Raw genomic sequence first — 26,280 nt, 5'->3', positions numbered from 1 at the left:
ACATCATAATATTAATTTTCTATTTGGCTCATTCCGAAAATGTGGAAGACTTCAAAAATCTCTGGGATATTTTTCCTTAAACATTTTAAATGCATATTTATTCTGTACAAAACAAATAACTATCCTCAATTAGCTATTTTCTAAAACTATTCATAAAATGTCAATCCATTTAGTAAGGCACAGTAACAGAAACATTGAGATTTCTTTAAGGTTGCACATTTCAATTCAGAAGAATGAGGGGGAAATTTTGGCCCCTGGGATTTGAAAATGTCTTCAGTTGTAATCCGTGGTCTGGATATTTACATGGTGGTTTCTTCCCATTCAAGCTCAACATCACCTATAACATAAAGTAACATGTCACAAGAGAGAACTGAAGCTACCAGTGAAAAATATTTAAATGCTTCATGGCAAAAATATGAAGATAGAGAGGCTATTATCTTAACTTGGATTCGAGAGAAATAAAAAGAAATTGTTATGTGCATTAACCAGGCTGTTAAAACATTTTCAACGTGTGGTTATTATGTAATGAATGCTTCTGATAAACCAGTAAACTGGCACAATTTGCCTGTTTACCTTCCATGGCATCCAAAGAGTCCATCTTCTGAAGTGCTGAATAGTTAACAAAGCAGATGGGCTGATTACTTCCTTTACTTGATAAGAGATCCAGAATGCACTGGTATAAAAAGATATACTGCGCCTAGACACCAAAGAAAGAGTGGTTACATAACAGAAAGGGAGGAGAGTTTTCTTATAAGGGGAGCTATACCATTACAGTGAAAAGTAATACTGAATTTAATAAATGCTAAACAGCTAAGTGAGAAGCACAGAACTCACCATGTATATAAATGATTTTCTGCCATTTCAAACATAAGGTTTTCTAAGTTCCCATGGCTTCTTGTTTCTTTTCTTTAATACTTACCATTAAGCCCCATGCTAATATGTTTTTGCTTGCTGTGATTATAAAAAAGTGGCAAATTAGATTATTTAAATCTGTTTATGATTTCCTTTTTCCTGCTAGGTCTGAATGAGTAATTTTTTTTTGTAAATAGTTTTCTTTTCAGAATGATTAGCATGGTTGTTGGCATGCAGATGCTAAATTTGCTTTCACTGTCTGTGAGTGAGCATATCTACACACCATCAGCACATTTAAAATACGTTTAACAATTCTGTTAATCACCTGACACTTGGCCTACTTAATGTCAAGTGTCAGGTCTTTATTTGTAAGTACAAGGCAGTTGATCACTGAAATATCCCAACACTCACATCCTGGACAAGGACTCCTAATGTTTCATCTGAATGTTTAGGCTAAATTCAGTACTACCTAGCTTCTTGAAGTTTTTTCAATATAATTCAGTAACCTGTTAGCATTTTTGAGTTTGGACTTTCACAAAGATACTTAAAGTCAAGTTATAGAAAATCACCCTCATTTTTACATAGGAAACAACTGATGTTAAAGGAATATAACCATATATTTACTTTATATGTGTGTGTGTGTGTATACTTTAAATATATGTATATATACTTTATATATGTGTATATCTATACTCTCTATATATGTGTATATATACTTTATATGTATATGTATACTTTATATGTATGTATATGTACTATACATATATATACATATATATATATATATAGTACATACATACACACACAACTAATTTAAATAGAGTGTCCTCTAAAGTGACCACATTCAGAGGTTATATTCATATCTATTGCTACTGTATCTCAAAATCTTTTTGGAACTCCTCTACTGAAAGCTGTCTTCAGAAATTGTTGGTCATTATGAATATCTATTTCTTCATGAATTACAAAATGTTTCCGGAAACAGAAACATCTCATCTCATCTCATCAGAATGTCAGTTCTGTGAGGGCAGAACTCTGTCACACTCACTGCTTTATTCCCATTGCCTGTAATAGTGCCTGGCATGTAGCAGTTACATAACAAATGTTTGTTGACACCATTTAATTCTCACACCTAGCCAACCTTTATCATTCAAGGAACAATTTCATTTGGGTAACATTCAGAAGTCATTTGGGTTTTGTAAGTGAGTGGACAATCAAGTTGTATAATTCAGTTTTGGTAAGAAATGAAGTTTTATTAGAAACTAGTAAAAATTCTGTTGAAATTACTAATAAATTACTTCTCAAGGTAATTTTAAAAAAGTGTTTTCAAATATACATCTCACAATGAATAGTATTATTGGCAGAAATATACAGACACAATATAATTTCTTTGAAAAGGACAATATTTGAATTTGTGTTTAGGTGGTTTTGTTTGTTTGTTTTTTACAAAATTACATTCAAATTTGAAGCCACGTTTGATATGTGAAGCTTCTGACTGTCCCAATCTCATTTTCTCCACTGGAAAGAATGACGGGTGTAAACTCTGCCAGCAGGGCAGGCTGAGCTCCACGGCCGGTACTATATTTTCCAAGATCCTTCTGTCATAGTGTGTGATTGCCAAAGAGGCAGTGATGTGTTGAATTCCAGCTTCTACCAGCTTCTTAGATAATCATGGTACCTTAAGAAGTAAACTTTTCTGATGTTTGGCTTCCTCATCTGGAAGATCATAACACGTACATTGTGATATTTGAAGGACTTAATATATGTAAAGTGCCTGGCAAAAAAACCACACACCAAAAATATATGAGTTTTTTTTTTCTTTTACCCTAAGGCTTCACATCTGTAAATTTCCAGGAAAACCATAGCAGGGAAGGGACTTATCCAGATTAACACTTATTGGAGGTACCAAAAGTAGCTCAGCATGTTATCTTACTGCATACTCTTCTCTCAGAAAGTTCTTAGGGCTGCTATGAACTGTGTTTTGGTAGACAATGAAATAACTCCTACTTCTCTCCTGCATCTGGGCCACGCCCCTCTGGGGCTTTTTAGTGGCAAAATATTGCTGAGGTTCCTACCTCCTCACCTCTGCCCATGGCTACTCTAGCATGTGCTGAGACAGCATTCTTCATAGAAATTAGAAACATTCTCCATTGCAACAGAAGAAAATAAGAAACCACTCTTGTGCAAGCCACTAGTGGTTTGTAAGTACTGGAGTCAAGAACTGTAGTCACTTTCCTTTTTTATCATCACAGAGAAAAGACAGTAAAGAGCATAACTTTGGGAATGAAGTGAGTTGAAAGAGAGCTTCTGAGTACTAGCTTTTCAGCAAGTAGGGGCTCTCCCCAGAAGAATTCTATCAGACATTTACTGCATGGTGGGCATTTACTGCATGTTGGTGCTTTAGGTACTTTCTCTTATATTTCATACTGACAATAAGCTTGTGAAAAGTATAACACGGTTATTTTACGAAAGAGAAATAACTCAAAGAGGTTAATTAAACAAAGACACAGAGCCAACAATTAATTAGCTGAGCTGGAATATTAACTCAATTTTCTGGCTTCAGAATTCATGCTCTTTCCATTCCCTTGCCTAACCTGAAACATAGTACTTGAGCTGGTTAAATAAGCATAATGTATGAAGCATATAGCATATATTGAGCACTAAATTGTGTGAAATTATTATCAGGCATTCTTGAACACACTCTGTACAAAGTCTGGTGCCACAAAATTTAGAGCAAGTCAAAATATTTCCAATTTTTATTATTTGACTCCAGATTCTAAAAGGAAACAATATCCCAGTTAGCTGCACTCTCTATAGTATCCAAAAGAGTCAACCAATCTTGATCAATGTCAAGGACACTGAACGCTTGTGCACATAGATACATCCAGGGACATGGGAGGAAAATGTTAAGTTTCTATTTATTCTTATTGTTAACAAAAATAAGAAAGAATTTGGGTTTTAGTAGTGATTAATAGTTGGATTTATATTGTATCCCTTATAATTGAGGACTGCAAGATGAAAATGTGAGTTTCCTCCCTCAAAAGTTATTAAAGATTTTCAAGACCGTGATAGCAAACACTGTATCAAGTGCAGTGCCCTTTTGAGCATGGGGCCCTGTGAGATTGTGCCTGTCACACCCAGGAAGACAACCTTGGTCACAAGTCATGTTCCATTTCTGAAGTATTCCAAAGGAGTAGTGATACTTCACTCATTTGTTCCCTTTCAGCATATAAGAGAATGCATATGGATTACATTACCTAATTTTACCTCACCATCACAAAAGTGAAGTGGCTTAAAAAGATTCCTACAAAGAGACTGTAGATTGAAGGTAGTATTTATCATGTAAGCCCAAATGAATGATGAGAAAATGGCAGGGCTGATGTTCTTTGTACCTCTAGAATAATCTTATTCTATTCGGCAAAAACAACAGTGTAACGAAATCTAATAAAAAGCTAGATCACTTTTTAAAAATTGTAAATAATTTAGAATATGTATTTAAAGTTACTATTGAAATAGAATTGCCTTGTGCTATGTATATATTTTATGTATTTAAAATCACTATTGAAATAGAATTGCCAAAAAAATAATTGCCTGTGTAAAGTATATATTTTATCTTTTGAAAATACTTAATGATAATATAATAGCATCATAACGAGCAAGATTTCAATATATTGCTTATTTGATCTTTATTTCATGTTTTTTCTTTCTCATTTTGTATATGTTTTATAATTTACGTGACTTCAATCTACATTTAAAAAATTAGTGTAGAATTATTAGAGGTGAATGTGCAAACATGTTTCCTGAAAGGGACGTATAGTCCACAAAGTTTAGATGTCTCTGGTCTAGACAGCATCTTCCTAAGAACATTAATGTTCCCCTACATGGCATTATAAGTTCTGGGGTCAGAAAAGTTTCAAGGATTTCACAATCATGTAAGTTTGGAAAATGATGCCCATTGGGGCTCTACATTTGTAATTGTAATGCAAAGTAGCAGAGAGGCTTTAAGAAATTCTAAGATCAAGTTAACTTCTTTTCAAACTTATTAAAGCCAAGATCCTATTTTTCTCACACCTTTAACAAACTATGATGCTATAGGTGTTTTCTAGTAGGTATTGTGGAAAATATGATTATGACAGATCTGTATATTTACTGTGAGAAAATTTCTATTTGAAGAACCTAGAAATATCAATCCACATATATAGATAGAAACATCTTGGGGGTGCCTGGGTGGCTCAGGTGGTTAAGCGTCCGACTTCAGCTCAGGTCATGATCTTGCAGTTTGTGGGTTCGAGCCCCACGATGGGCTCTGTACTGACAGTGCAGAGCCTGGAGCCTGCTTCAGATTCTGTGTCTCCCTTTCTCTCTGCCCCTCCCCTGCTCATACTCTGTCTCTCTCTGTTTCTTAATAATAAATAAATGTTAAAAAAAATTAAAAAAAAAAAAAAGAAACATATGTTATCGTTAGACAGATTTGGGCTTGAATTTTGGTTCTGAAACTAATTAATAGTGTAACCTTGTTTTATCATTTAGAGTCTCCAAAGGGAACATCTGCCTCCCTATTTGTAAAGCAAAGCCAGTAATACCTAGTCTGTCGATTAGTTTTATTGCTACTGCTTCACAAATAAAGGATTAAATGAGATAATATACGTAAAGGACTTAGTATTATACTCTGTGACTTTTTTAATGAAGAAAAACCTATATATTTTATAAGTATTTTTGCCTTTAAACCAAAACAACAAAACAAAATACTCCCAGGTAGCTAGTTGGTAATATGCTATGACAATCGTTAGTACTAATATACAACAGGGGTAAATATGGACAAATGAAATACAGAAAACCCCATAACAGTCAATATTTTAAACTTTTACCAAATATAATTTTTAGCATGTTTACAAAAGAAATTGATTTGGTTCATTTCCTAAGCTGCTCTAATTTGCCAAATGCTAAAGACAGATCAATTTTATGAATTATTTTCTACATGCTTATCAGTGTAAACAAGTTAGGATGACCAGTCAGTAACAGTTCACAGCGGGGACTATGCTGTGTGAGCTGCCTTTCCCAAATTCCCTCCCCCAGGAAGTTTATAATGGAACCAAAGAGAGCAGAGTGGCTGCTGGGCAAATAAGGCATTAAGTCCATGCCCAACCAGACTGCTACCGCTAAGCTCCTCCCTGGAGAAATTGTAGAGCTGACAGCACACACGGTTTTAGACATCTTACCAGGTTCTGCACCATGCACATTCTTTCACTTCTCAGTTCAGCTACTAATCCATATATATCCACAAAATCATGATCATTTATATGTTGTGTTAAGTGATCCAGGGCAATAAAAACTCCAGTTCTTCCCACTCCAGCACTGCAGGAAGAGTGACATTAGATGAATGCTGTTCAGCAATAGATTGTTCATGTTGGTAGTCATGAGGAAAATGAACTATGAGAGTAATAAATTCTAAACGGTTCCTTTTCGTATTTGGAGGTAGGTTCTCTTTGGAGTGTGTTTGGATTTGCGTTGTTCCCAAGACTAGATAGATCAAGATGATTATCATTAGAACTTTATCAAATGTTTGAGGTTTTCTTCTTAAACAAGTTGAACTTTTCCTCTTCTTTCATAATGTTTTGAGGGGTGTATTTGGAGAAGTATACAGATGATTTCTTTATTTGTTTCAAGTTTTTATTTAAATTCTAGTTAGTTAACATGTAGTGTAATAGTGGTTACAGGAGTAGAATTTAGTGAGTCAACACTTACATATTAATACCCAGTGCTCATCATAAGTGCTCTCCTCAATGCCCATCACCCATTTAGCCCACCCCCCACCCACCTCCCTCCATCAACTTGCAGTTTGTTCTTTATAGTTATGAGTCTCTTATGGTTTGCCTTTCTCTCTATTTTCCCTTCCCTTATGTTCATCTGTTTTGTTTCTTAAGTTCCACATATGAATGAAGTCATATGGTATTTGTCTTTCTCTGAATTACTCTTTTCACTTAGCATAATATACTCTAGCTCCATCCACATCATTGCAAATGGCAAGATTTCATTCCATTTTGATGGCTGAGTAATATTTATATATATATAAAATTAAAAAGATTTTTAAAAAAAAATTGTCGAACATTCTTAACACCAAAAATTTTGTATTGAACATATTTTTAGTTACCAATAGAACTGCTGAATATTAAAAATGCCAACTGTTTAGCCCTATAGCATTTCCTCTTCATCTTACTGGCAGTCTCTCATGTGTTCTTTTCACTTTCTTTTCTTACAATTTTTTTTTACTTCCTATAGATAATAATATTGAAAAGCTATTTCCTTTTAAGAAATTAGTTTCATACTCAGGGACAAGTATGCGCTCCACAGAAACTATGAATTGATAAACTTGACAAGATTTATGCAGAAATTCCCATTAGAAGGAAAGGACTCATGGCCATTTAAATGGTTAACACAGGAAGTAAATATAAAAAAGAGAAAAAAGGCACTTGGAAGGTCATCTAATCTTATAAATGTTACTTTGAGCAACATAAGATTGCCATTTTTGTAGGTAAGAAATAGTTGAATCTTAGCAATTTCCCATGATTCAGCCACGTAAGAAATAAGGAGCATTACAACATAAGTCCAATTATGGTAACACATATACACATGCCTGAACAGAGTAACCAGTTATTACATTATTCAATATAATTTGAGTGTCAGACCCTGTCCAGGCATCTGAGGTACAGCTGTGAACAACAGTACAAAGTCCCTGCACTTAAGGAGCTTATTCTCTAGAGGACACAGAAGGGCAGGACACAAATACTGCCTAGAATGTGGCTGGCCTTAATAAGCACTACGGAGAAGGAGAAATCAGGTTAAGGAGAAAGCATCTCTGATTATGTAATATTAGAAAAGAAACACACGTGAGGGAGCACATAGTGGGAGAGCCGCCCTGCAGCTGGAAGGTCGGGGGAGATGTGAGTGGAGCATGTCCTGCATGTTCAAAGAAGGGCAAGGAGGCCAGGGCCGGGAGAGTGCAGTGGTGAGGTGAGAGGGTGAAGCATCAGAGTGTCTGCTGCAGGGCCGCAGGTGGAACGCGGGAGGAAGGGCAGAGTCAGGGATGACTCCAGGGTTCTGGCTCCGTGGAGAGTGGACTTGCCGTTTACCAAGGCGGGGGCTGAGAAGGAGGAGTGAGTTTAGAGACTGAGTCAAATATTCTGTTTTGGACACATCAAATTTTCAGAGTTTTGTGGTCATTCAGGCTGTCACATTAAATTGGCAGTTAAATTACATCTAAGTTGAGGTGAGAGGTTGGGGTTAGAGATAAAAATTTAGTAGACAGTTTTAAATGATACCGAAGAGAATTATTAATTTGAGCATACTTTTTTCTGATCTCTTTTATCCATTTCTATTACAACGGGAGAGTCTCTCTCTCTCTCTCTCTCCGTCTCTCCCTCTCTCTTCCTATTGAAGTATATATAGTTGACACACAATGTGGCATTAGTTTCAGGTATACAACATAGTGATTTGAGAAGTCTATAGATTATGCTATGTTCACCACAGTGTAGCTACTATCTGTTCTCTACTCTTTTTGAGGCTACAAAGGATTAGGTACTTTTCTTTTCTTTTTTAAAATTTATTTTTTTATTTTTTTATTTCTAGGAGAGAGAAAGAGTGAGCAGGGGAGGGTCAGAGAGAGAGGGAGTCACAGACTGAAACAGGCTCCAGGCTCTGAGCTGGCAGTCAGCACAGAGCCCGACGCGGGGCCCGAACCCACGAACCGCGAGATCATGACCTAAGCGAAAGTCAGACGCTTAACCGACTAAGCCACCCAGGCGCCCCGGTACTTTTCTTTTCTAATGGATGTTAGTGTCAGTGTCAGTATATGTACAAGACACAGAGAAACTAAAGGCAGCTACTCCCCATCAAAAATTTTAATCATCTATGGCCCAGCTTGAAAGGAATCATTGACTTTAAAAGCAAGCTGTTAATCTATTTATATCATACACTATTCTGATGAAAATGTTATGTATAGGGAAGGGAAATGGAATTAAGACAGTAAAATGAGGTTTTTAGTTTTTGTTCTATGTGCTTTTTTTCTATATGCTTTTTTAAATCTAAATATTATTTAGATATTTTATAATGAGCAATCATTTGTGTGTTACCTTTATAATTTAAAAATGTAAAATATTCCTAGAAAATGTATAACCATTTAAATTACATAATTAAAACTTTTTCCTCTAAATAAGAGTAAAAATCTTGGATGGATTAATATTTTCTTACATCTTTAACCACACTGATTATAGCATACACCATTAGAAAAAATATCAATTAGTTACTGGAATTATTATAATTGATAAGTTATTCAGTATTAGTGTGACTAACTACTGTTAACCTAAATATTTTATTGCAGTAGAAGATACATAACATACAATGTACCATTTCAACCATATTTAAGTACATAACTCAGTTGGCACGAAGCACATTCACAATGTTGTGCCACCATCACCATTACCCATTTCCAGGAATTTTTCATCTTCCCAAGCAGGAGTTCGCATTAAACAACCAATTAAACAACGTACTTATTAAACAATAATTCCCCATCTCTCTCTCCCTTGAGTCCCTGGTAACCACAATTCTACTTTCTGTCTCTATGAATTTACCTATTCTAGGTATCTCATGTAAGTGAAATCATAAAATAGTGTATTCATATTCACTTTTTCTCTAATTTACAAACCAATTGTTGAAGAGACTGAAGTTGAGACTTATTTAGATCTAACCATGTTAGAAAACACAAAGTAAATTAACCTGTCCAGAAAAGCTCTGAATTCCAAACAGCCTTGAATTTTATTTCTGAGTATTAAATACCAATGAAAATGAGGAGAAAAGTTTCACCTTACAGGTATATTCTCTTAACCGAGTTCAAGAAGCTAGTCAAGGAAGACATGTGAGTAACTAAAGTTTGTAAAAATTTGTTACCATACTTGGAGTGATCATTTAATTTAATCTTTATTTTAAAGTTCATTTTCTTCTGTTTTTTTGCAACTCAAATCTAAAATTTTGTTTTACAAAAATATTAAATTATAATAGACTAATGCCAATTGAAATAATAGAGGATCAGGGGTGCCTGGGTGGCTCAGTTGGTTAAGCGTCTGACTTCGGCTCAGGTCATGATCTCACGGTTTGTGGGTTGGAGCCCCACATCAGGTTCTGTGCAGGCAGCTCAGAGCCTGGAGCCTGCTTCAGATTCTGTGTCTCCCTCTCTCTGCCCCTCCCCCGCTCATGCTCTGTCTCTCTCTGTTACATAAATAAATAAAAACTATAAAAAATTATAAAAAAAGAAATAATAAAGGATCAGATGCTTATTTGTAAAATTCTTAAAATCCTACACACACACACACACACACCACACCATACATACACATACATCCACACATCAGTGAGGGGCTACGATTAAAAACAATTTAAAGACTTTCCTTTGAGAGGCATAATCTAGTCAAGAGTTCAGGAAAATTCCCTTATCAATGGTGTCATGATAATAAAGACACATTGAGTTTAAATGCCATTTCTAGTGTTTCAGATAAGGTTTTGAAAATGTCTTCCTTACCTGCAGTGAACAATCATAGGTGTGGTGTCATGCGCTCTGCTTGCTCGAACCAACTTTACAAAGTGAATTAGAGGTGCACTGTTTTCAGGGACTCCATGCTCAGGCCAAGCAGTAAAGTTGCACTGTCGTACAGTCATGCAATCTCCATGCTAGGCAACATGACAGATTAAAGAAGCGTGATACAATTATTAAAGTTCTACAATGAAGGTTTAAGGCAGCTGAAGTTCTAGCTTTTGAAGTCTTTTAAAAATGGCCATTTACCAAACAGAAGAAACTATGTTTTCATGACTTCCTGTAAGACAGGTGCTCTATTATTGTTACAATAAAGCAAATTGCCTTTCAGCATAAATGGAAGCAATACAAACAGATGATAATATAGTGTTTATATTCAAACGTAGTGTAACATTTTGTAGGGCAAGAATGATAGATTTTAAAACAATTTTGTTCCAAAACTTAAACACATTCAACAGTTATTCAAAACACAGGTAATGAGTGTCTGATAATGTCAGAAAATATAAAGGTCCTTTGTATCATTTTCTGTGTGTATAGGCATTTATACAAACTGATAAGTGGGATCCCATACTACACCTTATGTATTGGTTCTGGAGTAAATAAAAATCAAATTATTAAGATAAAGAAAGAGATGACTGATTAGGGAAATTCCTGTTTAAATCAAATATTATAGTTTTTTCATCAAACCTCTTAATCTAGTTATTTCCTTCTTTTTTTTTCCCTACCTAACAATTTGATGATAATTGGTTAATGTAAACCTTAACCATGAGATTTAGAATTAAACAACGTAACACATATATTGAGGTCAGTTACCAACTAAAGACTTTGGTTCAGAAAATATTAGGAAGGCACTGTTGAATGCAGAAGTGTTGTTGCAAGGGACAATTCTGGAAATTAATTTGAGCTTTAGACATTAAGAGATTCCTATTGACTATTGTGTTCCCCTCCATTGCCTTTTTTTACCCTTTCAATTTTCAGATCCCTGATGGTCCAATCTATTTGAACATCCTCCATTAGCTTTGTAATCACTATATCTCCAAAGACGGTAACTGGTTTGTTGTCCTCTGGCCAATACTGATGGCATCTGATCTGTGTTCAGAGAAGATCACCGGTCAAGAACCACTCTTATATTAGAATATATATCACAGTTATTGCTACTAAGTTAAAACTGCCTTATAGATAGATGTCCAAGTTATTAATGACTCATAGTATTAGCCGAAATTGTCACACACATATTAAGACAATTGGAAAATGACCTCTTGTGAAAGATTTTTAAATAACTTACCCGTCCTTTTTCAAAACACTGTGTTAGCATTACCAATGTTTTCGCTCTGGTTTCCCACACCATTCTCCAAAAATCCCCAACTGTTCCTGGTAATGGACCTTGAGTGGCAATAAATTCATTTGGACATAGGTAGCCCTAAAAGGATACAATTACAACATTAAATCATTCAATCTATCTGTCTATCTATCTGAACAATATATAAAAATATACTAGTTGTAAAATATATAATAGAAGGTAGAATTCACCCTCAAACTATCTAGAATGAAGTACCATTAATATTTTGTTCAGTTTCTTTACGGTATTAAAAGATGTACATTCTTCCACTGAAGTAATATTTATGAGTTTCTACTGTGTGTGAGGCACTGTTCTAGGAATTGGGGATTTATCCCCTGACAAAAGACACTAGCATTCTTCTTCTCATTTATCCTATATTTTAGTTAGGGGGAGATAGACATTAAGTCTATTAAAAAGTCCATTAAATAATCAAATTATGTAGAATTTTTTGAAGTGTTAAGTGTTATGAAAGAGGTTTTCAGAAAATAGGCTGTTCAGAAAAGACTCATGGGCAATATCTTAGGGACAATTTGAAGAAGGAAGGGAGTAAGGTCTGCAGGATTTGGGGGAAAGTGTTCCAGGTAGAAGGTCAAGTGTAACAGCATTAAAGGAAATAATGTGTCTAGAATTTAACAGCTGGAGTGGAGTAAATGAGGGAGGCCGGTTGTAGAAGACGCCATGAGAAAGAATAGGGGAGGGAGGATGGGGTGCTTTATGTCCTAGTAGATAATTATAAGACTGGTTTCTATTCTGGATGATACAGAAAGCTGTTGAAAGACTTTGAATATACAGTGTTTAAACCATACACTCTACATGGTTTAGCAGTTTTACTCTGGCTTTTGTAAGAAGAAGCCTATAGGGGTTAAAAAGCGAAAGGAGGGGGTGCCTTTGTGGCTCAGTCAGTTAAACAAGTCTGATTCTTGATTTCGGCTCAGGTCATGATCTCATAGTTTGTGGGACTGAGCTCCACACTGGGCTCCGTGCTGACAGCGCAGAGCCTCCTTGGGATTCTCTCTCTGCATTCCCCTGCTCATGCCCTTGCTCACTCTCTTTCCCAATAAATAAATAAACTTTTTTTTTTAAAGTGAAAGAAGGAGAGGGGTTAGAAGGGTATTGCAACAATCCAACCACTGGGGTAGTTTGGCTGACAGCGGTGGGGATGGTGAGAAGTGATAAGATATGGGTATATTTAGAAGACAGAGTCAAAGGAATTTGCTGATGGACTGGATATTGGGTATAAGAAAATTAGAAGAATCAATAAAAAATCAGAGAAAGATGGGGAAGAATTCAGTATGTGCAGATTTGAAGGGAAAATTAGGAATTTATTATTGACATATTAAACTTGAAATCCTTGTTAGACATTCAAGTGGCAATATCACGAAGGCAATTGGGTATATGAGTCTAGAATTCAGGAAGACATCCAAATGGGATGCACACATTTGAAAGTAATCATTGCCTAGATTTCAGTTAAAACACAACAATGGGTGAAATGATAAGGAAGTGAATTTAGAAAGAAATCGTAAATTTAAGGATTGGGTTCTAGATAATTCCAATGTTTGGTGGTGAAGGAGATTACAGAGAACCAATGAAACTGAGAGGAAGGAGTCAAAGGTGTAGATGGAAAATGGAGAAATTGATGTCCTGGGTACCCAATGAAGAACGTATTTCAAGGATGAGGACAATTAATGAAAATCATTCAATTTATAAAACGTTTTTTTCCTCAGTCATTTGCATTTTCATTTTTTCAGGGACCACTTTTTGGTACTAGAGTATTCTATCAAAGTAGGGACAAATCTGTTTCTGATGTTACTATAGTTCATTTTCATCATGGCTTTTAATTTTTAATTTCTAATTATAGTAAAAATCTATGCTTAAGTTAAAGTAATTTCAGGCATCTCAAGTTGACAGTAGAGATAATTGTGGGGCCTTGGTGCCTTTCTTGTGTCCTGTTGCATAATGTTATTATTGTTTGCTCTCTTGAAATTATTTCTAAACTCATTTGTAAAGTTAGTGGCTGTTTACAGGGATACCATATCTTTTTTCTCCCTACCTCTCTCCCACAGTCCATCCACTGTCAAAATGTTCCAAGCTTTCCATGACTCCTAGCCTCAAGAGCACCATTCCCAAGAACAGCAAAGGGCAGAGGGATAAACACATATTAATCTCGTTACAGACCCTGGCCTGGAGTTTCCCAATCTTAAAGTATTTCCCTCAGACCACCTTCTGGTCCTCCCTTTTCCTTTCCCCAGACTTCATTTCCCACTTTTCCACTTGATGACTAGTTAGTTGTCTTACTTAACTTCCTTTATAGTTCTCCTCTCTTTTCCTCTAGCTCTCAGAGAGAGAAATAGGAATCCAGAATCCATTTGTAGATGGCTCTTGTCTTTTGCTTCTGGAAAAAGTGTTCATGACTTTCAGATGGAGATACCATGGAACAAAATTGGGGTGTGGGGGGAAATAGAAGCATCAGATGTTTCTTTCTGAGAAGTCTTCGCTTTCTGAGGGAAGACTGCCCGACTTTGGGGATGGTGAAGTAAGGGCCACTATGGTTTAATGGCTTTTCTATTTCCATCTCTTCCTGGCATTTCAAGCAAAGATTTACCTGAAAGCTAAGAGTAACAATATACTTCCTACCCTAATCCTGAAATCTTCCTTAATGTAGAGTGCTTTCCATCAGGGCCTGCTTACCATGCAGTTCAGTAATGATTTTGAATATCATTACATGTGAGTCATAGTGACTTTGTTGTAAGATTTATTATATTATAACATCACTTGATTATAGCAGGATATATATATTCAGAATTCTTGGTTTATTGCTCACCCTGTATCATCATCTTCTTACGACTGTTTCCTGACAACTGACAACCTATAATATTTAGAAGGGACACTGGAGGTTCATGAATATTCCTTTGTTTATGTAATCTGTGTGGTTTAGTTACACCTACTAAAACTGTCAGTTCCCTTTGTAATTGTATTCATACCCTATACTGTCACCTTATATCTGGTTGAAGATTAGAGGATGTGAGCTATTCTTTTGTGCCTACTTATTGGGGAATAAAAATGGCACAAATCAATACATCACTCAGACAATTATTTGCCTTTGTCCTGTTCTATAGTATCACAAAACACATGATCATTAGCACAACGATTAAATTTAAATGCATATATGTATCATTCTGTAAATCAAAGTAAAACTTCAACATGCTATAGAGTTTAGGCTATAATGAAAATTAATAACCACAAGATTTCACCAACATCTTTAGGCAAAGAATTACATTTTCAAGGGAATTAATAATTTCCTAAGAGACTAAAATATTGTTACCACAACAGAAAATGTGGTTTTTCAAAATGGATTTAAAGTTCTTGCAGACAAATGGGTTTGATTTAAAGCTTTTGCATAAAAATTCAAAAGATGCCTTAACTTCTCTGAACCCTCCCTCACTTCCCTATTAAGAAATCTTCAATTCTCCCATTATTTATTCCTTTCACAATAGGACCCAATACATGGTTGTAATTATGGACACATAATTAATCAATATAGAATTTAGAGTGAATTTTTCCCCCTTATTGGAAGTTTCAAGGCAGGATGGAGCATCAAATAAGCAGTGTCCCAGTGAGACCAAAGGGAATGGCAGGCCTGGGTGAGAAGACCTATGAGCAAGAAAAGAATAAAAGACTATGGGCAGCAAAAACCAAACAACCCAGTTAATAAATGGGCAGAAGATATGAACAGACACTTTTCCAAAGAAGACATCCAGATGGCTAACAGACACATGTAAAGATGCTCAAAATCACTCATCAGCAGGGAATACAAATTAAAACCACAATAAGATACCACCTCATACCTGTCAGAATTAACAACAAAAGAAACAACAGATGTTGGCGATGATGCGGAGGAAGGGGAACCCTCTTGCTCTGTAGGTGAGAATGCAAACTGGGGCAGCCACTCTGGAGAATAGTATGGAGTTCCCTCAAGAAACTAAAAATAGAACTACTCTATGATCCAGCAATTGCACTACTAGGTATTTACCCAAAGGATTCAAAAATACAGATTAGAAAGGGTATACCATATACACATGCACCCCAATGTTTATAGCAGCATTATCAACAGTAGTCAAAGAATGGAGAGAGCCCAGTGTTCATCACTTGCTGAATAGATAAAGAAGATGTGGTGTATACATACAATGGAATATTACTCAGCCATCAAAAAGAATGAGATCCTGCCATTTGCAACTATGTAGATGGAGCTAGAGTGTTTTATGTGAAGAGAATTAAGTCAGTCAGAAATGACAAGTACCATTAATTTCATTCATATGTGGAATTTAGGAAACAAAAAAAGATGAACATATGGAAAGGAGGGTGGAGAGAAGGAAGGGAAATAAACCACAAGAGACTCTTAACAACAGAGAACAAACTTACGTTTGATGGAGGGAGGTGGGTGCGAAATGGGCTAAATGGGTGATGGGTACTAACTAGGGCACTTGTGCTGGGCACTGAGGGTTATATGTAAGGGATGAATCACCAGATTGTACTTCTGAAGCCAATATTACACTGTATGTTAACTTAAGTATTAAAAATAATTAAAACTAAAATAAAATAATTAAGTTAGAGACATTAAAAAATGAAAAAAAAAGACTAAGGACAGTAGAGGAAATCCTCAAGTGATTGTAGGGTCACCATGATAAGGATGGTTAACTTTGCTGTATGTTAGAATTAAAGGCAGTGGGTGAAAATATAAGGGAGCATATCTTGTTTTTAAAAAACAACTGTATAGTGGAGCTGTTCAGAAAGAGAATCATCTGCCTTAGGAGGAAGTAGGTGAATCAATGCCGAGAGAAGCTAACATCTAATTACCAGGATTTTTAAAGAAACAGTTCCAAGGTGAATGGTTGACTTAAACAAGAACACAGGCCGTTCCTAACTCTGAGATTTCGTGATTGTGCCAATCCAAGTGGAGGTCTTGGGTGCATTTAAAGGTTCTGTATACCAATGATAGGGAAGAGCACTGAGGGGAAAAAGAACCATGGAGAAAGAGAGGGAGCCCTGAAAACACTTTGGTTTTATTCAATTTATAATCCAGTGAAGCAAGCTTTTATTATCTATGATGTGCCAGATAGTTCATTAGGCATGCTACGGTTCATCTCATGTTGGTTTATTTGTGTTCTTTTTAATTTTAATTTTATTTTTATGTTTATTTTAGAGAGAGAGAATGCAAACAAGGGAGGGGCAGAGAGAGAGGGAGATACAGAATCCAAAGCAGTTTCCAAGCTCTGAGCTGTCAGCACAGAGCCCGATGTGGGGCTGGAACCCACAACCTGTGAGATCATGAGATCATGACCTAAGCTGAAGTTGGATGCTTAACAAACTGAGCCACCCAGGCACCCCATCTTTTTTTTTTTTAATACTCATTTATTTTTGGGAGAGAGAAAGCAAGTGAAGGAGGGGCAGAGAGAGGGAGAATGAGAGAATCCCAAGAAGGCCTCGCACTGTCAGTGCAGAACCCGACACAGGGATTGAACCCATGAACCATGAGATCATGGCCTGAGCTGAAATCAAGAGTTGGAAGCTTAACTGACTGAGCCACCCTGGCCTCCCTCATTTATGTTCTTTGAGCAGGTACAATGGAATGCACATTCTCTAGGTAGCTGAGGGTAAAGTGTAGCACATGACATCATAGTCCCATTGAAGGACTGAAAATCTAGATGGGAAGAAATACATACCAATTTTATATTGTATGGACATAACTATCTTTTTGACTAATTTTTTCTTTGTAAGGGAGATGGACAGACCTTGTTATACACAAAGAATATTCTGACAAACATAAAATAGTGGAAAGGCCTGTGTCACTTACTAGTGAAATGATTGTTGGTAAACTGCAATCTCTATTAGAAGCCCCCATTTCCCCATCTGTAAAATGGAGGTACCTTGTGTTGTTTTGAGGAACTGGCACATTAATATCCACAGAGCTTATAATTAATTTAAAATAGTTGGAAGAGTAATATAATTGAAGTATTTATGTTTTATAAGAATATAAAACAAAAAATGGCAACTTACAGAAACATAGCTGGCATTAATATAATCTGATCCTGGAATGCTAGCATCGGCTATCAGCTTCACTCTGTTATTATTATCTAAAGGAAAATATAAGACATTAATGCTAACTCATTTTTAAAACTGCCACTACTTTCTTTACTATAAAAGTAATACAAAGAAATTCATGACCATATCATTGAACATTACAAATGGTCATAAAATTAAAGTAGACATTCTTTCTTATCTCACATTTCCACTGCCTGGAGACAATGACTATTAATATGTTCTTGTATATATTTCCAGAATCTTCTATACATATTCATAAAAAATTAACCACACATGGAATGATATACACTCTTTTCTGCATTTTTTCATATGCTTATGTATGACTTTCCATATCATCATTAAGAAAAATGTCTAGCTCATTATTATAAACATGTGGCATTTCACTGATTGAATATATTTATTTAACTCGTATGATGATTTAAATTCATCTCATTTTGTTATTGTACAATGCTGAATAAATATAGTTAAGTTATTTGCAATGTATTTGTAGAATACATTACCAGCAGAATGCCCAAATCCTATCGTGCATTTCAAATTTTGAAAGATATTGCCAAATCGTTCCCTAATTATATAAATTTATACTCCAAACAAAAGTGTTTGAACAATTGTTTCCTCTTATTTTCACTACCACAAGATATTTCTAAACATTTTCATTTATGATATTTTGATAGATACAGTTAATATCTCATAATATTTATTTTTATTTCCTTACATGTGAGTGGAATTGATTTGAGCTTATTTGTTTGTGTATTGGCCCTTTTAAACGTCTTTTTTTATTAACTGCCTTTTCATATTAAACTATTTTTCTATAAAAAATATTTTATAACAAAAATATATTTACATGTATTGGAATTTTCTTTTCATTTGTTTTACTCTATCGATCAAAGTAGCTGCTAGCTATTTTGCCATATATAAAATTTACATGTTTTTATAATCAAATTTCTAATTATTTTTCCTCATGGAATTATGGTTTCTTGTGTCACTCATACAAAAGTGTCTGTCACATCAATGTTTTAATTTTTACAAATTCATTCATAGTTTCCTCTAGAACTTTAATGGGTTTTTCTGCTTTTGTTTTAACTATTTCAATCTTTGATCCATTGGAATTTATTATTATTTTTTATGGAATGAGCTAAAATCTAGCTTTTTTGTTTGTTTCTTTGTTGCCATGTGGAACAGCAGTCTCAATTTGTTAACATTCCATCATTCCCCCTTACTCAAAATACTACTCTTATTATACACTAGGCTATTTATGCATTTATAGATGCTTAAATGGATATGCATTTAAGCCTATTTCTGGACTATTTATTCCTTTCCATTAATTTTTCTGCCTATTCTTTCTTTAATACCAAATCTTTAATGATTCTTCTTTTTTTTTAATAGTTTTTTGTCAAGTTGGTTTCCATATAACACCCAGTGCTCATCCCCACAAGAGCCCTCCTCCATGCCCTAAGAGCTGGTAAAACCAATACCCCCTAACCATTATTTTTTTCCAAAAAAGGGGTTCAAAATTATTTTTATGAGGATATTTAGCAAGTTGATATTATAATCAGAATGTCCAGTGCTAATTTTAACTAGTCCTAAAAATGATATAAAATACCTATCACTACATAATTATTTTGAAGTTTTTTTTTTCTAATTTCATTAGGAAGACACTTGGTAGTGGAGGAAAAATCAGTAGATGGCTTTGGGTTTGAATTCCAGATGAGTCATCTGTTATCTACCATATGAAGGGACTTGGGAGAATTCCTTAACTTCTCTTTTCCTTCATTACCTAACCTGTAATATATAGTTATAATATTTCTTTTGTAAAATCTTCTTGAGGAAAACTTATGTGAAAGCTTATGGAACTTATAAAGCTGAGTAGAACTTGATACATGTTCTCATGTTCGTAAAACTTAAACACATGTTACTTGTTAAGTGACTATTCTGTATTGTTGGAGTTAAAATGATCTGCCTAATATGTTTACAGATGGGGAATGTTTAAGCAAATTTATGCAAATGATTTATGCTCCAAAGACTTTGAATTTGGTGTGATCTAACCATTTTAATGACATTGAGGCTAGTCCTGTAACTTAGGAAGGGAAGCCATCAGGTTTCTATTCATTTGATATGCCTGCTTATAACTATCTGAGTCAACAGCAAGCTAAACTTTTCTTCGTGGTGTTGGAACATTTCTGAAGGTCATAGTGTCCTGTCAAACAGAGATTTGGAAATCTCTTCTGCAAGCATTTGCTGCTAATTCTAGTACCTTAAAGCCCTGTAAGCTAATATCTTCTATAATGTACTGTGATATTTGAAATCCTACTTCCTACGTTACTAAGGGAAACAATGCACTTCACTAAGCTGGCTCACACTAAAATTCAGAGTCTATTAAAATGAATTCATTCTCTACGGGAGAAGAAAATGTTTCTTCAGCTTAATGGCTTCTCTGCAAGCACAGTGGGAGAATATATTTAGTTTAAACATCTCATTTGCTTGTACTCTGTGTGTGTGTGTGGCAGGGGTACACCGGCCCATAGAGATGGCTGTGAGTTTATAGCTCACCTTCTACCCCAGGGTAGGGAAGTAGGCTTGTTATGTCCAGACTATAGATCCTAAGGTCCTGTTACTAAAGCTTATTCACCAAGAAAGTTGGCAGCTTTTAAAAATAAACTATCTATTGATTACCAACAATCATAAGCACTAACACTGAGAGCGTGTTCCAGTACTGGGCAGAGTGAGTTACATAATTATTTCATCTAATCCTCACAATAAGCTCGTAAGGTGGACGCCACTGAATGGTATGTACAGTCACAAAGGCAGTTAATAGATACACAGGATCACAGCCCAGGAAGTTTTATTAAAGCCACACACTCTTAGCAGTTTTACTATACAGTAGGCAGTATGTATTCATTGAATTAATAAATTATTTTAGTAAGAGTTTTGAAGAATAGAGAAATATACCTAATAAAATTATTTCTTATAGGACCTCCAATTCTCTAAGAGGATAGTTAAGAAAAAGTTTTCCCTTATAAATCCATTAAAGGATATTGAATGTGGATGTAATACACTATCCGAAAAATTACCATAAATTTTCTGGACTGAAATCAAGAAGAAAGCAGAAAATAATTTGACATTGTCCATTTGACTCTAGTAAAGGTGAAACATGCATGAAATGCTAATTATAATACTCCAAACATCCTTGATGTATAATATAATTCCACCATTAACAATTATTTTTTTGTTTTAGCCTCAGATTTGAAGAAATGGGCAGTCACGTTCCTCAAATCTTCTTCTCGTTTTAAGGTTGTTTATTTACTTCCATTGACCACTCTTATTCACTTCTTGTCCTAAAAGTAATAAAGCTAGGTGGTCTGAATTTTCTCATAGCCATAAAGTGAATCCTGATAATAATGCACTGGGATGTTAATAATAAAAGATTGAAATGTCACATTTAAAAAGTATCTTGCTAATAGCTCAAATTTCTACATATTTTAAATTAGGTACTCTTTGATCTTTGAAAATAAGTTGCCATATTTGGTTGCTTATTTTATATGTACAGATATAAGTCACTTTGACCAAATATATGAATGTAAATAGATACTAAATATTTCATGGTAACTGTCTTTCAATCAGATTATAGTATTTTTTTTTTTTTTTTTACCACAGAAGAGGGTCAAATAAGCATGAAGCAAACAAGTATGGAAGAAATTTAGGTAGAGACAAATATAAAAACATGAGAAATTCCCTATCTCTTAAACTTATAATGCATCTGACCCAGGTGAACCTTCTGGAAGGAAAAACAAAAGGATCTGTTGAGAAACATCATGCCACAAAAATTTAGAGGTTCCTTAATTCCTAAAATTCCTACAATTGTGTCTACTAGCATTCCTTAATTCCTACAATTGTGTCTGATTTGTCAACTTGCTCCTAAAGTCATTTACTTATGATTTGTTTTGTTCCAGAAAGGATTTTGTGTGATTAAAGCTATTTGCATTTTCATCCTATCCTAATTCTTGGGAATTAGCAGATTCCACTAGATGACTACTTCCTATATCACGTTTCCCTAAATTTGTTTATTGCATGCCTCAGTTATTCTCGAGTTCTAGAATATCAGAATTTGGTCCATGTCTTCCTATCCACATCCTTTATGATTTTACACTCTGAGATTATATCCTTCTCCATGTCTGTGTCTTTCTAGACAGAAGAGTTCAATTTTTAAGTAAGGAATTGTCCCAATATAGTTTTGAAAAGGCATAGAACATAGAAGAATATATATATATATTAGAATATTTTAAAATTCTAGATTTTGAAACAATATTAATATTTTATATTAATTAAATTAAAAGTAATTAAATTAAAATTAAGAATATTTTAAAATTCTAGATTTTGAAACACTATTAATATTTCAGAACATCACAAATAGTACTTGTTTATTTCATAGTATAAAGTGAATTGAACCAGAATATAGATAGTTGGTACATATGTTCAAAAATTTAATATCAAACATACAGCTATTATTAACAGAGGAATATAATATATTTCCTTTCACATCACTACTAATTCTTAAAACAATAATCCAGTTTCTTTTCCTATTGGTTGGTGAGGCACAACCCTGTCTCTTTTGTAAAACCAATCCTGTTAAGCATACATTTACTCTGATCTTCAGTGAATATTCTGCAGTGCATTTTTTATATTCCATAAGAAAGCACGCCCTGCTTTTAAGGGAAACTAATGCACAAAGTTACGTGTTTCTCTTTTCATTTGAGAGCTAGATCTGTAGGAAGATGCTAGAGAGGTTCATTACTTGGGTAAAATTGCAAAGCTAAGAAACTATTAGGTCTACAGTTTCTTGCACCTGCATAAGTGAACTTTGTGTGAACAAGCTGAAAATTATGTACATTAATTTCAATAAATATTAACAAAGCAAAAGAGATACAATTTGAAAATTACTGCTAATAAAATGCATTATTGTAATTTGATGAATATATAATAGATTTAAGAAATAGAAATGCTAAGATTGGGTACTCATTTTAAAGCACTTTGCAGGCAGAACCAGAGGCAGTAAGTGCACATACATGGTTTTATATTCGGAAAGCGATTTTTCGCTCTGTTCCAAGGCAGATCAGCATCAGTTGAGGAAAGATCCTGAAGAAATTTTGGTAATTCCTGTGGAGTGAAGTTATTGCAAAGTTTAGATTTATTTCAGAGGAAAATGAGAAATTCTACTCAATAACACTATTCTTCAGAAACAAGGTCAAATTAATAGTAATGAACCTATGTAAAAGTTTACTGAAAATATCCTGAAAATAATTGGTCTGTTGGGCTATTGCTCTTTCTGGGATAATTTCTTTGTATTTTGGGAAGCTCTAAGATGTGGCAACCATGTTAATAATAACCCTTTTCCATACTTTACTTATGGTTTCATCAGGTACACACTGAGGATTATTTAATATTTTAATGTCTACTTAGTAGGGGAAGGGAGTTCAGTGATTTATTTTTTGTTTTTTCTCCTCGGGCAGTGTGATTTCATGCCCATTAATTGGTACAACACTGGTCAGTTTAAGAAGATGCCAAAGGTCAATTCCTGTTCTCAGTAGGCATTGTTAAATCGATACTGGAATGCAAAGGTGCGATTAAGAATTATCAGACACAGAGGAAGGGTCAAGGAGATCCATTATTGACATTGTGGTAAAAGAAAGTCATTATACTATCCATTCTTCATTAAGAAAGTTCGTGCCAGAAAATTTGTTCATTATTTTGTTAAGCAGTGATTTATATTTACAAAGTTTATAGTTTTCCATTTTAGAAATGTCTCAACTTGCCTGCCTTCCTTAAAAAGTATTAAAAGTGTGTGTTTTTTACATTTTTTTCAACATCATTATAAACAATTTCTTTTAGTTAGGTAATTCTCCCTTTCCTCCTTATTTTTCCTCAGAAAGAAAATCCGGACAGTCTTTTGCATGTGGATATGGGTTAGAGGAGAAAAAGAGTGCAAGCATCTGAAATCTGGTATGTTGGCACAAAAGGCTTAGAAAAAATTTTTTAGCCAAGTAGGGAATCCTAGAACAGCTTCTTTGTGTCAAGGTGGTAGGAGTATATGTCAGCATATTTGTAAGAGACAAAGAAATAGAGGCAGAAACAAAGGCGAGATGGAAATCATCTGAAAAGTGGTACTTGTATTTTGTAATTTTTTCACATAGAAGTTTCCACTTATAGATTTAAATGACTGTGGCCTTGATAATCAATACCCAATTACCAGGTTGACTGTTTGGATAGTAATGTTATACTTGGAAGCCTTTATCTTATCAGGGAACATAGGGCCTTCCCCCATGCTATTCGACTCTTTCTCTTACTGTTTGCTATTTTCAGTGGGATCCTAGATGAGTTGGGAGTGTTTTGCATCTTTAACCCTTCCTCCTTTATCTGTCTGTTGGTCTTCTGCTTGTCCTAAAGTTCATCTCAAAGGTCACCTTTTTGTAAAGCCTTTTCTGACTGCTATCCAAATAGAGTCATTTCTCACTTTTCCTTGCATATTTCTATCATGATACAGTGTATTTATGTATTTTTTGTGCATGTCTTATCATAGTATGAGCTTCTTTTATGGTAGAAGTCATCATCATAGTAGCTAATACTTGTGTCAGCCACTATTCTTAGTGTTACACACATTCGATCATTTTAGCATTCACAACTCAGTGAGTTAAATATTACTATCTTACGAATGAAGATATTGAGGAAGAAAGAGTTTAAGTGATTTTCCCAAAGTCACTTGGCTATTAAGTGTCGATTTGATATATATCAATATGCTAAATACAATGCCTATCATATAGGAGCTTATAAATATGTAAAGTATAAGTGAGTATGACCTGAGCTATAAAGTTTATCAAATATGCACTTATTTATTAAAATATAATTTTGCTTTGAAAGCTTAATACAGTATTAAGATAAAAACAATTTTAAAAAGTTCCTTACATATATAGTTTATATAATACATACAGTTTGCCTATATATTTACATAAAAAACAAGCTCTCAAAACCATGATCTCCAAAAAAGTTGAACTAGAAACTTTCTCAGTATAATACATGTGAAAATGTTATTGCCAATAAAACTTTTCATCTACTCAGTCATGCATAATGTAATTATATTCGCTCCTATTCTAGTGAGATTACACTTTTGTTCCTGAAAAATTGAGAGTTCTTGCTGTGTAAATGCTAAGAAAAGTTTTATGGTACCATCGATTTTGTTAAGTCCAGACCAATATTACTTAAGAAGCATAACCAAAGAGCTGTAGGAAGTACCATTAATCTTCTCACATTTTGTTATTATTCCCTGAGAGGCTGAAATATTATAATCCTGAATTATTCAAGCCAATTGCTTAATTCTTTGTTTCATAAGTTCACACACTAAAAATTTCATGGAAAAAAAAAGAAATAAAGTTTTCGGTGACATTTAGAAATCCATTTTACTTATATAATACAAAATAATGAGCTAAGTTTGGAAAGATTCACACAAGTTTTAAAAAGGCTTATTTATAGGTCTGACATATACCTTATGCACTATTATAATTTCAATTTTATAGGTATATAGAATGCTGAATGCAATAAAATTAATCTTAACTTCTAAATAGTATTAAAGTGGAATGTTTTTAACTTCACATTATTCTGAATAATGTGGTATAGTATTTATTTCATTGTAACTTAAAAATAGGCCTCATAAAACACAGGTATTTTTACTTGTGGATAGTTCTAGAAATAATATTATTCTTATAGTTTCTGGAAATATCATGTTCTGTTCTCATGTTCATCTACATCTCTAACATAAACTAAGCAGGTAAAAATGAAATTACTGGGTCTCTAAATCTAAAATAATTATTTAACTATAAAACCACATTTATAGCATAACAAGTCTCGCAAAGTCCAATGAATATAGCATTCCAGATTCCCATCCTTCTGGATGAAAGAGAGAAGAAATGAGGCCAGGCTGCCATTCCTGGGGAGGTCTGAAGAAGAGCACCTTTTCCTCACACAGTAGGTGAATAATTCCATTCGGGTTACACCAGAGGCCACTTCGTGTAACATTACTATCCAAACAATCAACCTGGTAATTGGGTATTGATTATCAAGGCCACAGTCCTTCATGGCCTTGCTTGCTTAAAATGGACATGAAATGTGACACATGAAACGACTGGAGGTCTGGCAATGTTGTGACAACTGCTAGTAACATACCGAAAATTCTTCTTGAAACTTTAGGTTGTTGTTTGTGCAAAGCTCTTCAACGTGTTGCAGGAAGGATTTCTTGCTCACCGGCCTCCAAGCAAAGAAAGGTATAAATGTTACCACATTAGATTGAGTTCTTTTGCTTTAGCATGGCACTGGCTGTACAGTTAATGAGTCACAGAACAACAGACACTTCAAACCCCATAAACCA

The 26,280-nt window shown here is 34.5% G+C and overlaps 1 protein-coding gene across 1 annotated transcript in view; it reads right to left on the bottom strand.

Moving 5' to 3' along the window:
• Positions 1–234: 234 nt before the first annotated feature.
• Positions 235–26,280, bottom strand: part of PTPRQ (protein tyrosine phosphatase receptor type Q) — a 191,694-nt gene continuing 165,648 nt past the window's right edge. Inside the window, exons 37-45 of the mRNA XM_039235567.1 lie at positions 26,079–26,160; positions 22,931–23,021; positions 17,826–17,902; positions 11,718–11,852; positions 11,396–11,521; positions 10,421–10,569; positions 6,069–6,204; positions 574–697; positions 235–337 (exon numbers count right to left, since the gene is read on the bottom strand). Of these exons, the coding sequence (XP_039091498.1) occupies positions 300–337; positions 574–697; positions 6,069–6,204; positions 10,421–10,569; positions 11,396–11,521; positions 11,718–11,852; positions 17,826–17,902; positions 22,931–23,021; positions 26,079–26,160 (958 nt within the window). The 3' untranslated portion in view covers positions 235–299. The remainder of the gene's footprint in view (positions 338–573; positions 698–6,068; positions 6,205–10,420; positions 10,570–11,395; positions 11,522–11,717; positions 11,853–17,825; positions 17,903–22,930; positions 23,022–26,078; positions 26,161–26,280) is intronic.

The sequence above is a fragment of the Hyaena hyaena genome, unplaced genomic scaffold (assembly GCF_003009895.1).
Source record: "Hyaena hyaena isolate Hyena2069 unplaced genomic scaffold, ASM300989v1 scaffold_99, whole genome shotgun sequence".
Taxonomy (NCBI): Eukaryota; Metazoa; Chordata; class Mammalia; order Carnivora; family Hyaenidae; genus Hyaena; species Hyaena hyaena.
The sequence above is the reverse complement of the archived record's forward strand: the minus strand, read 5'-3'. Positions and strand labels throughout refer to the sequence as shown.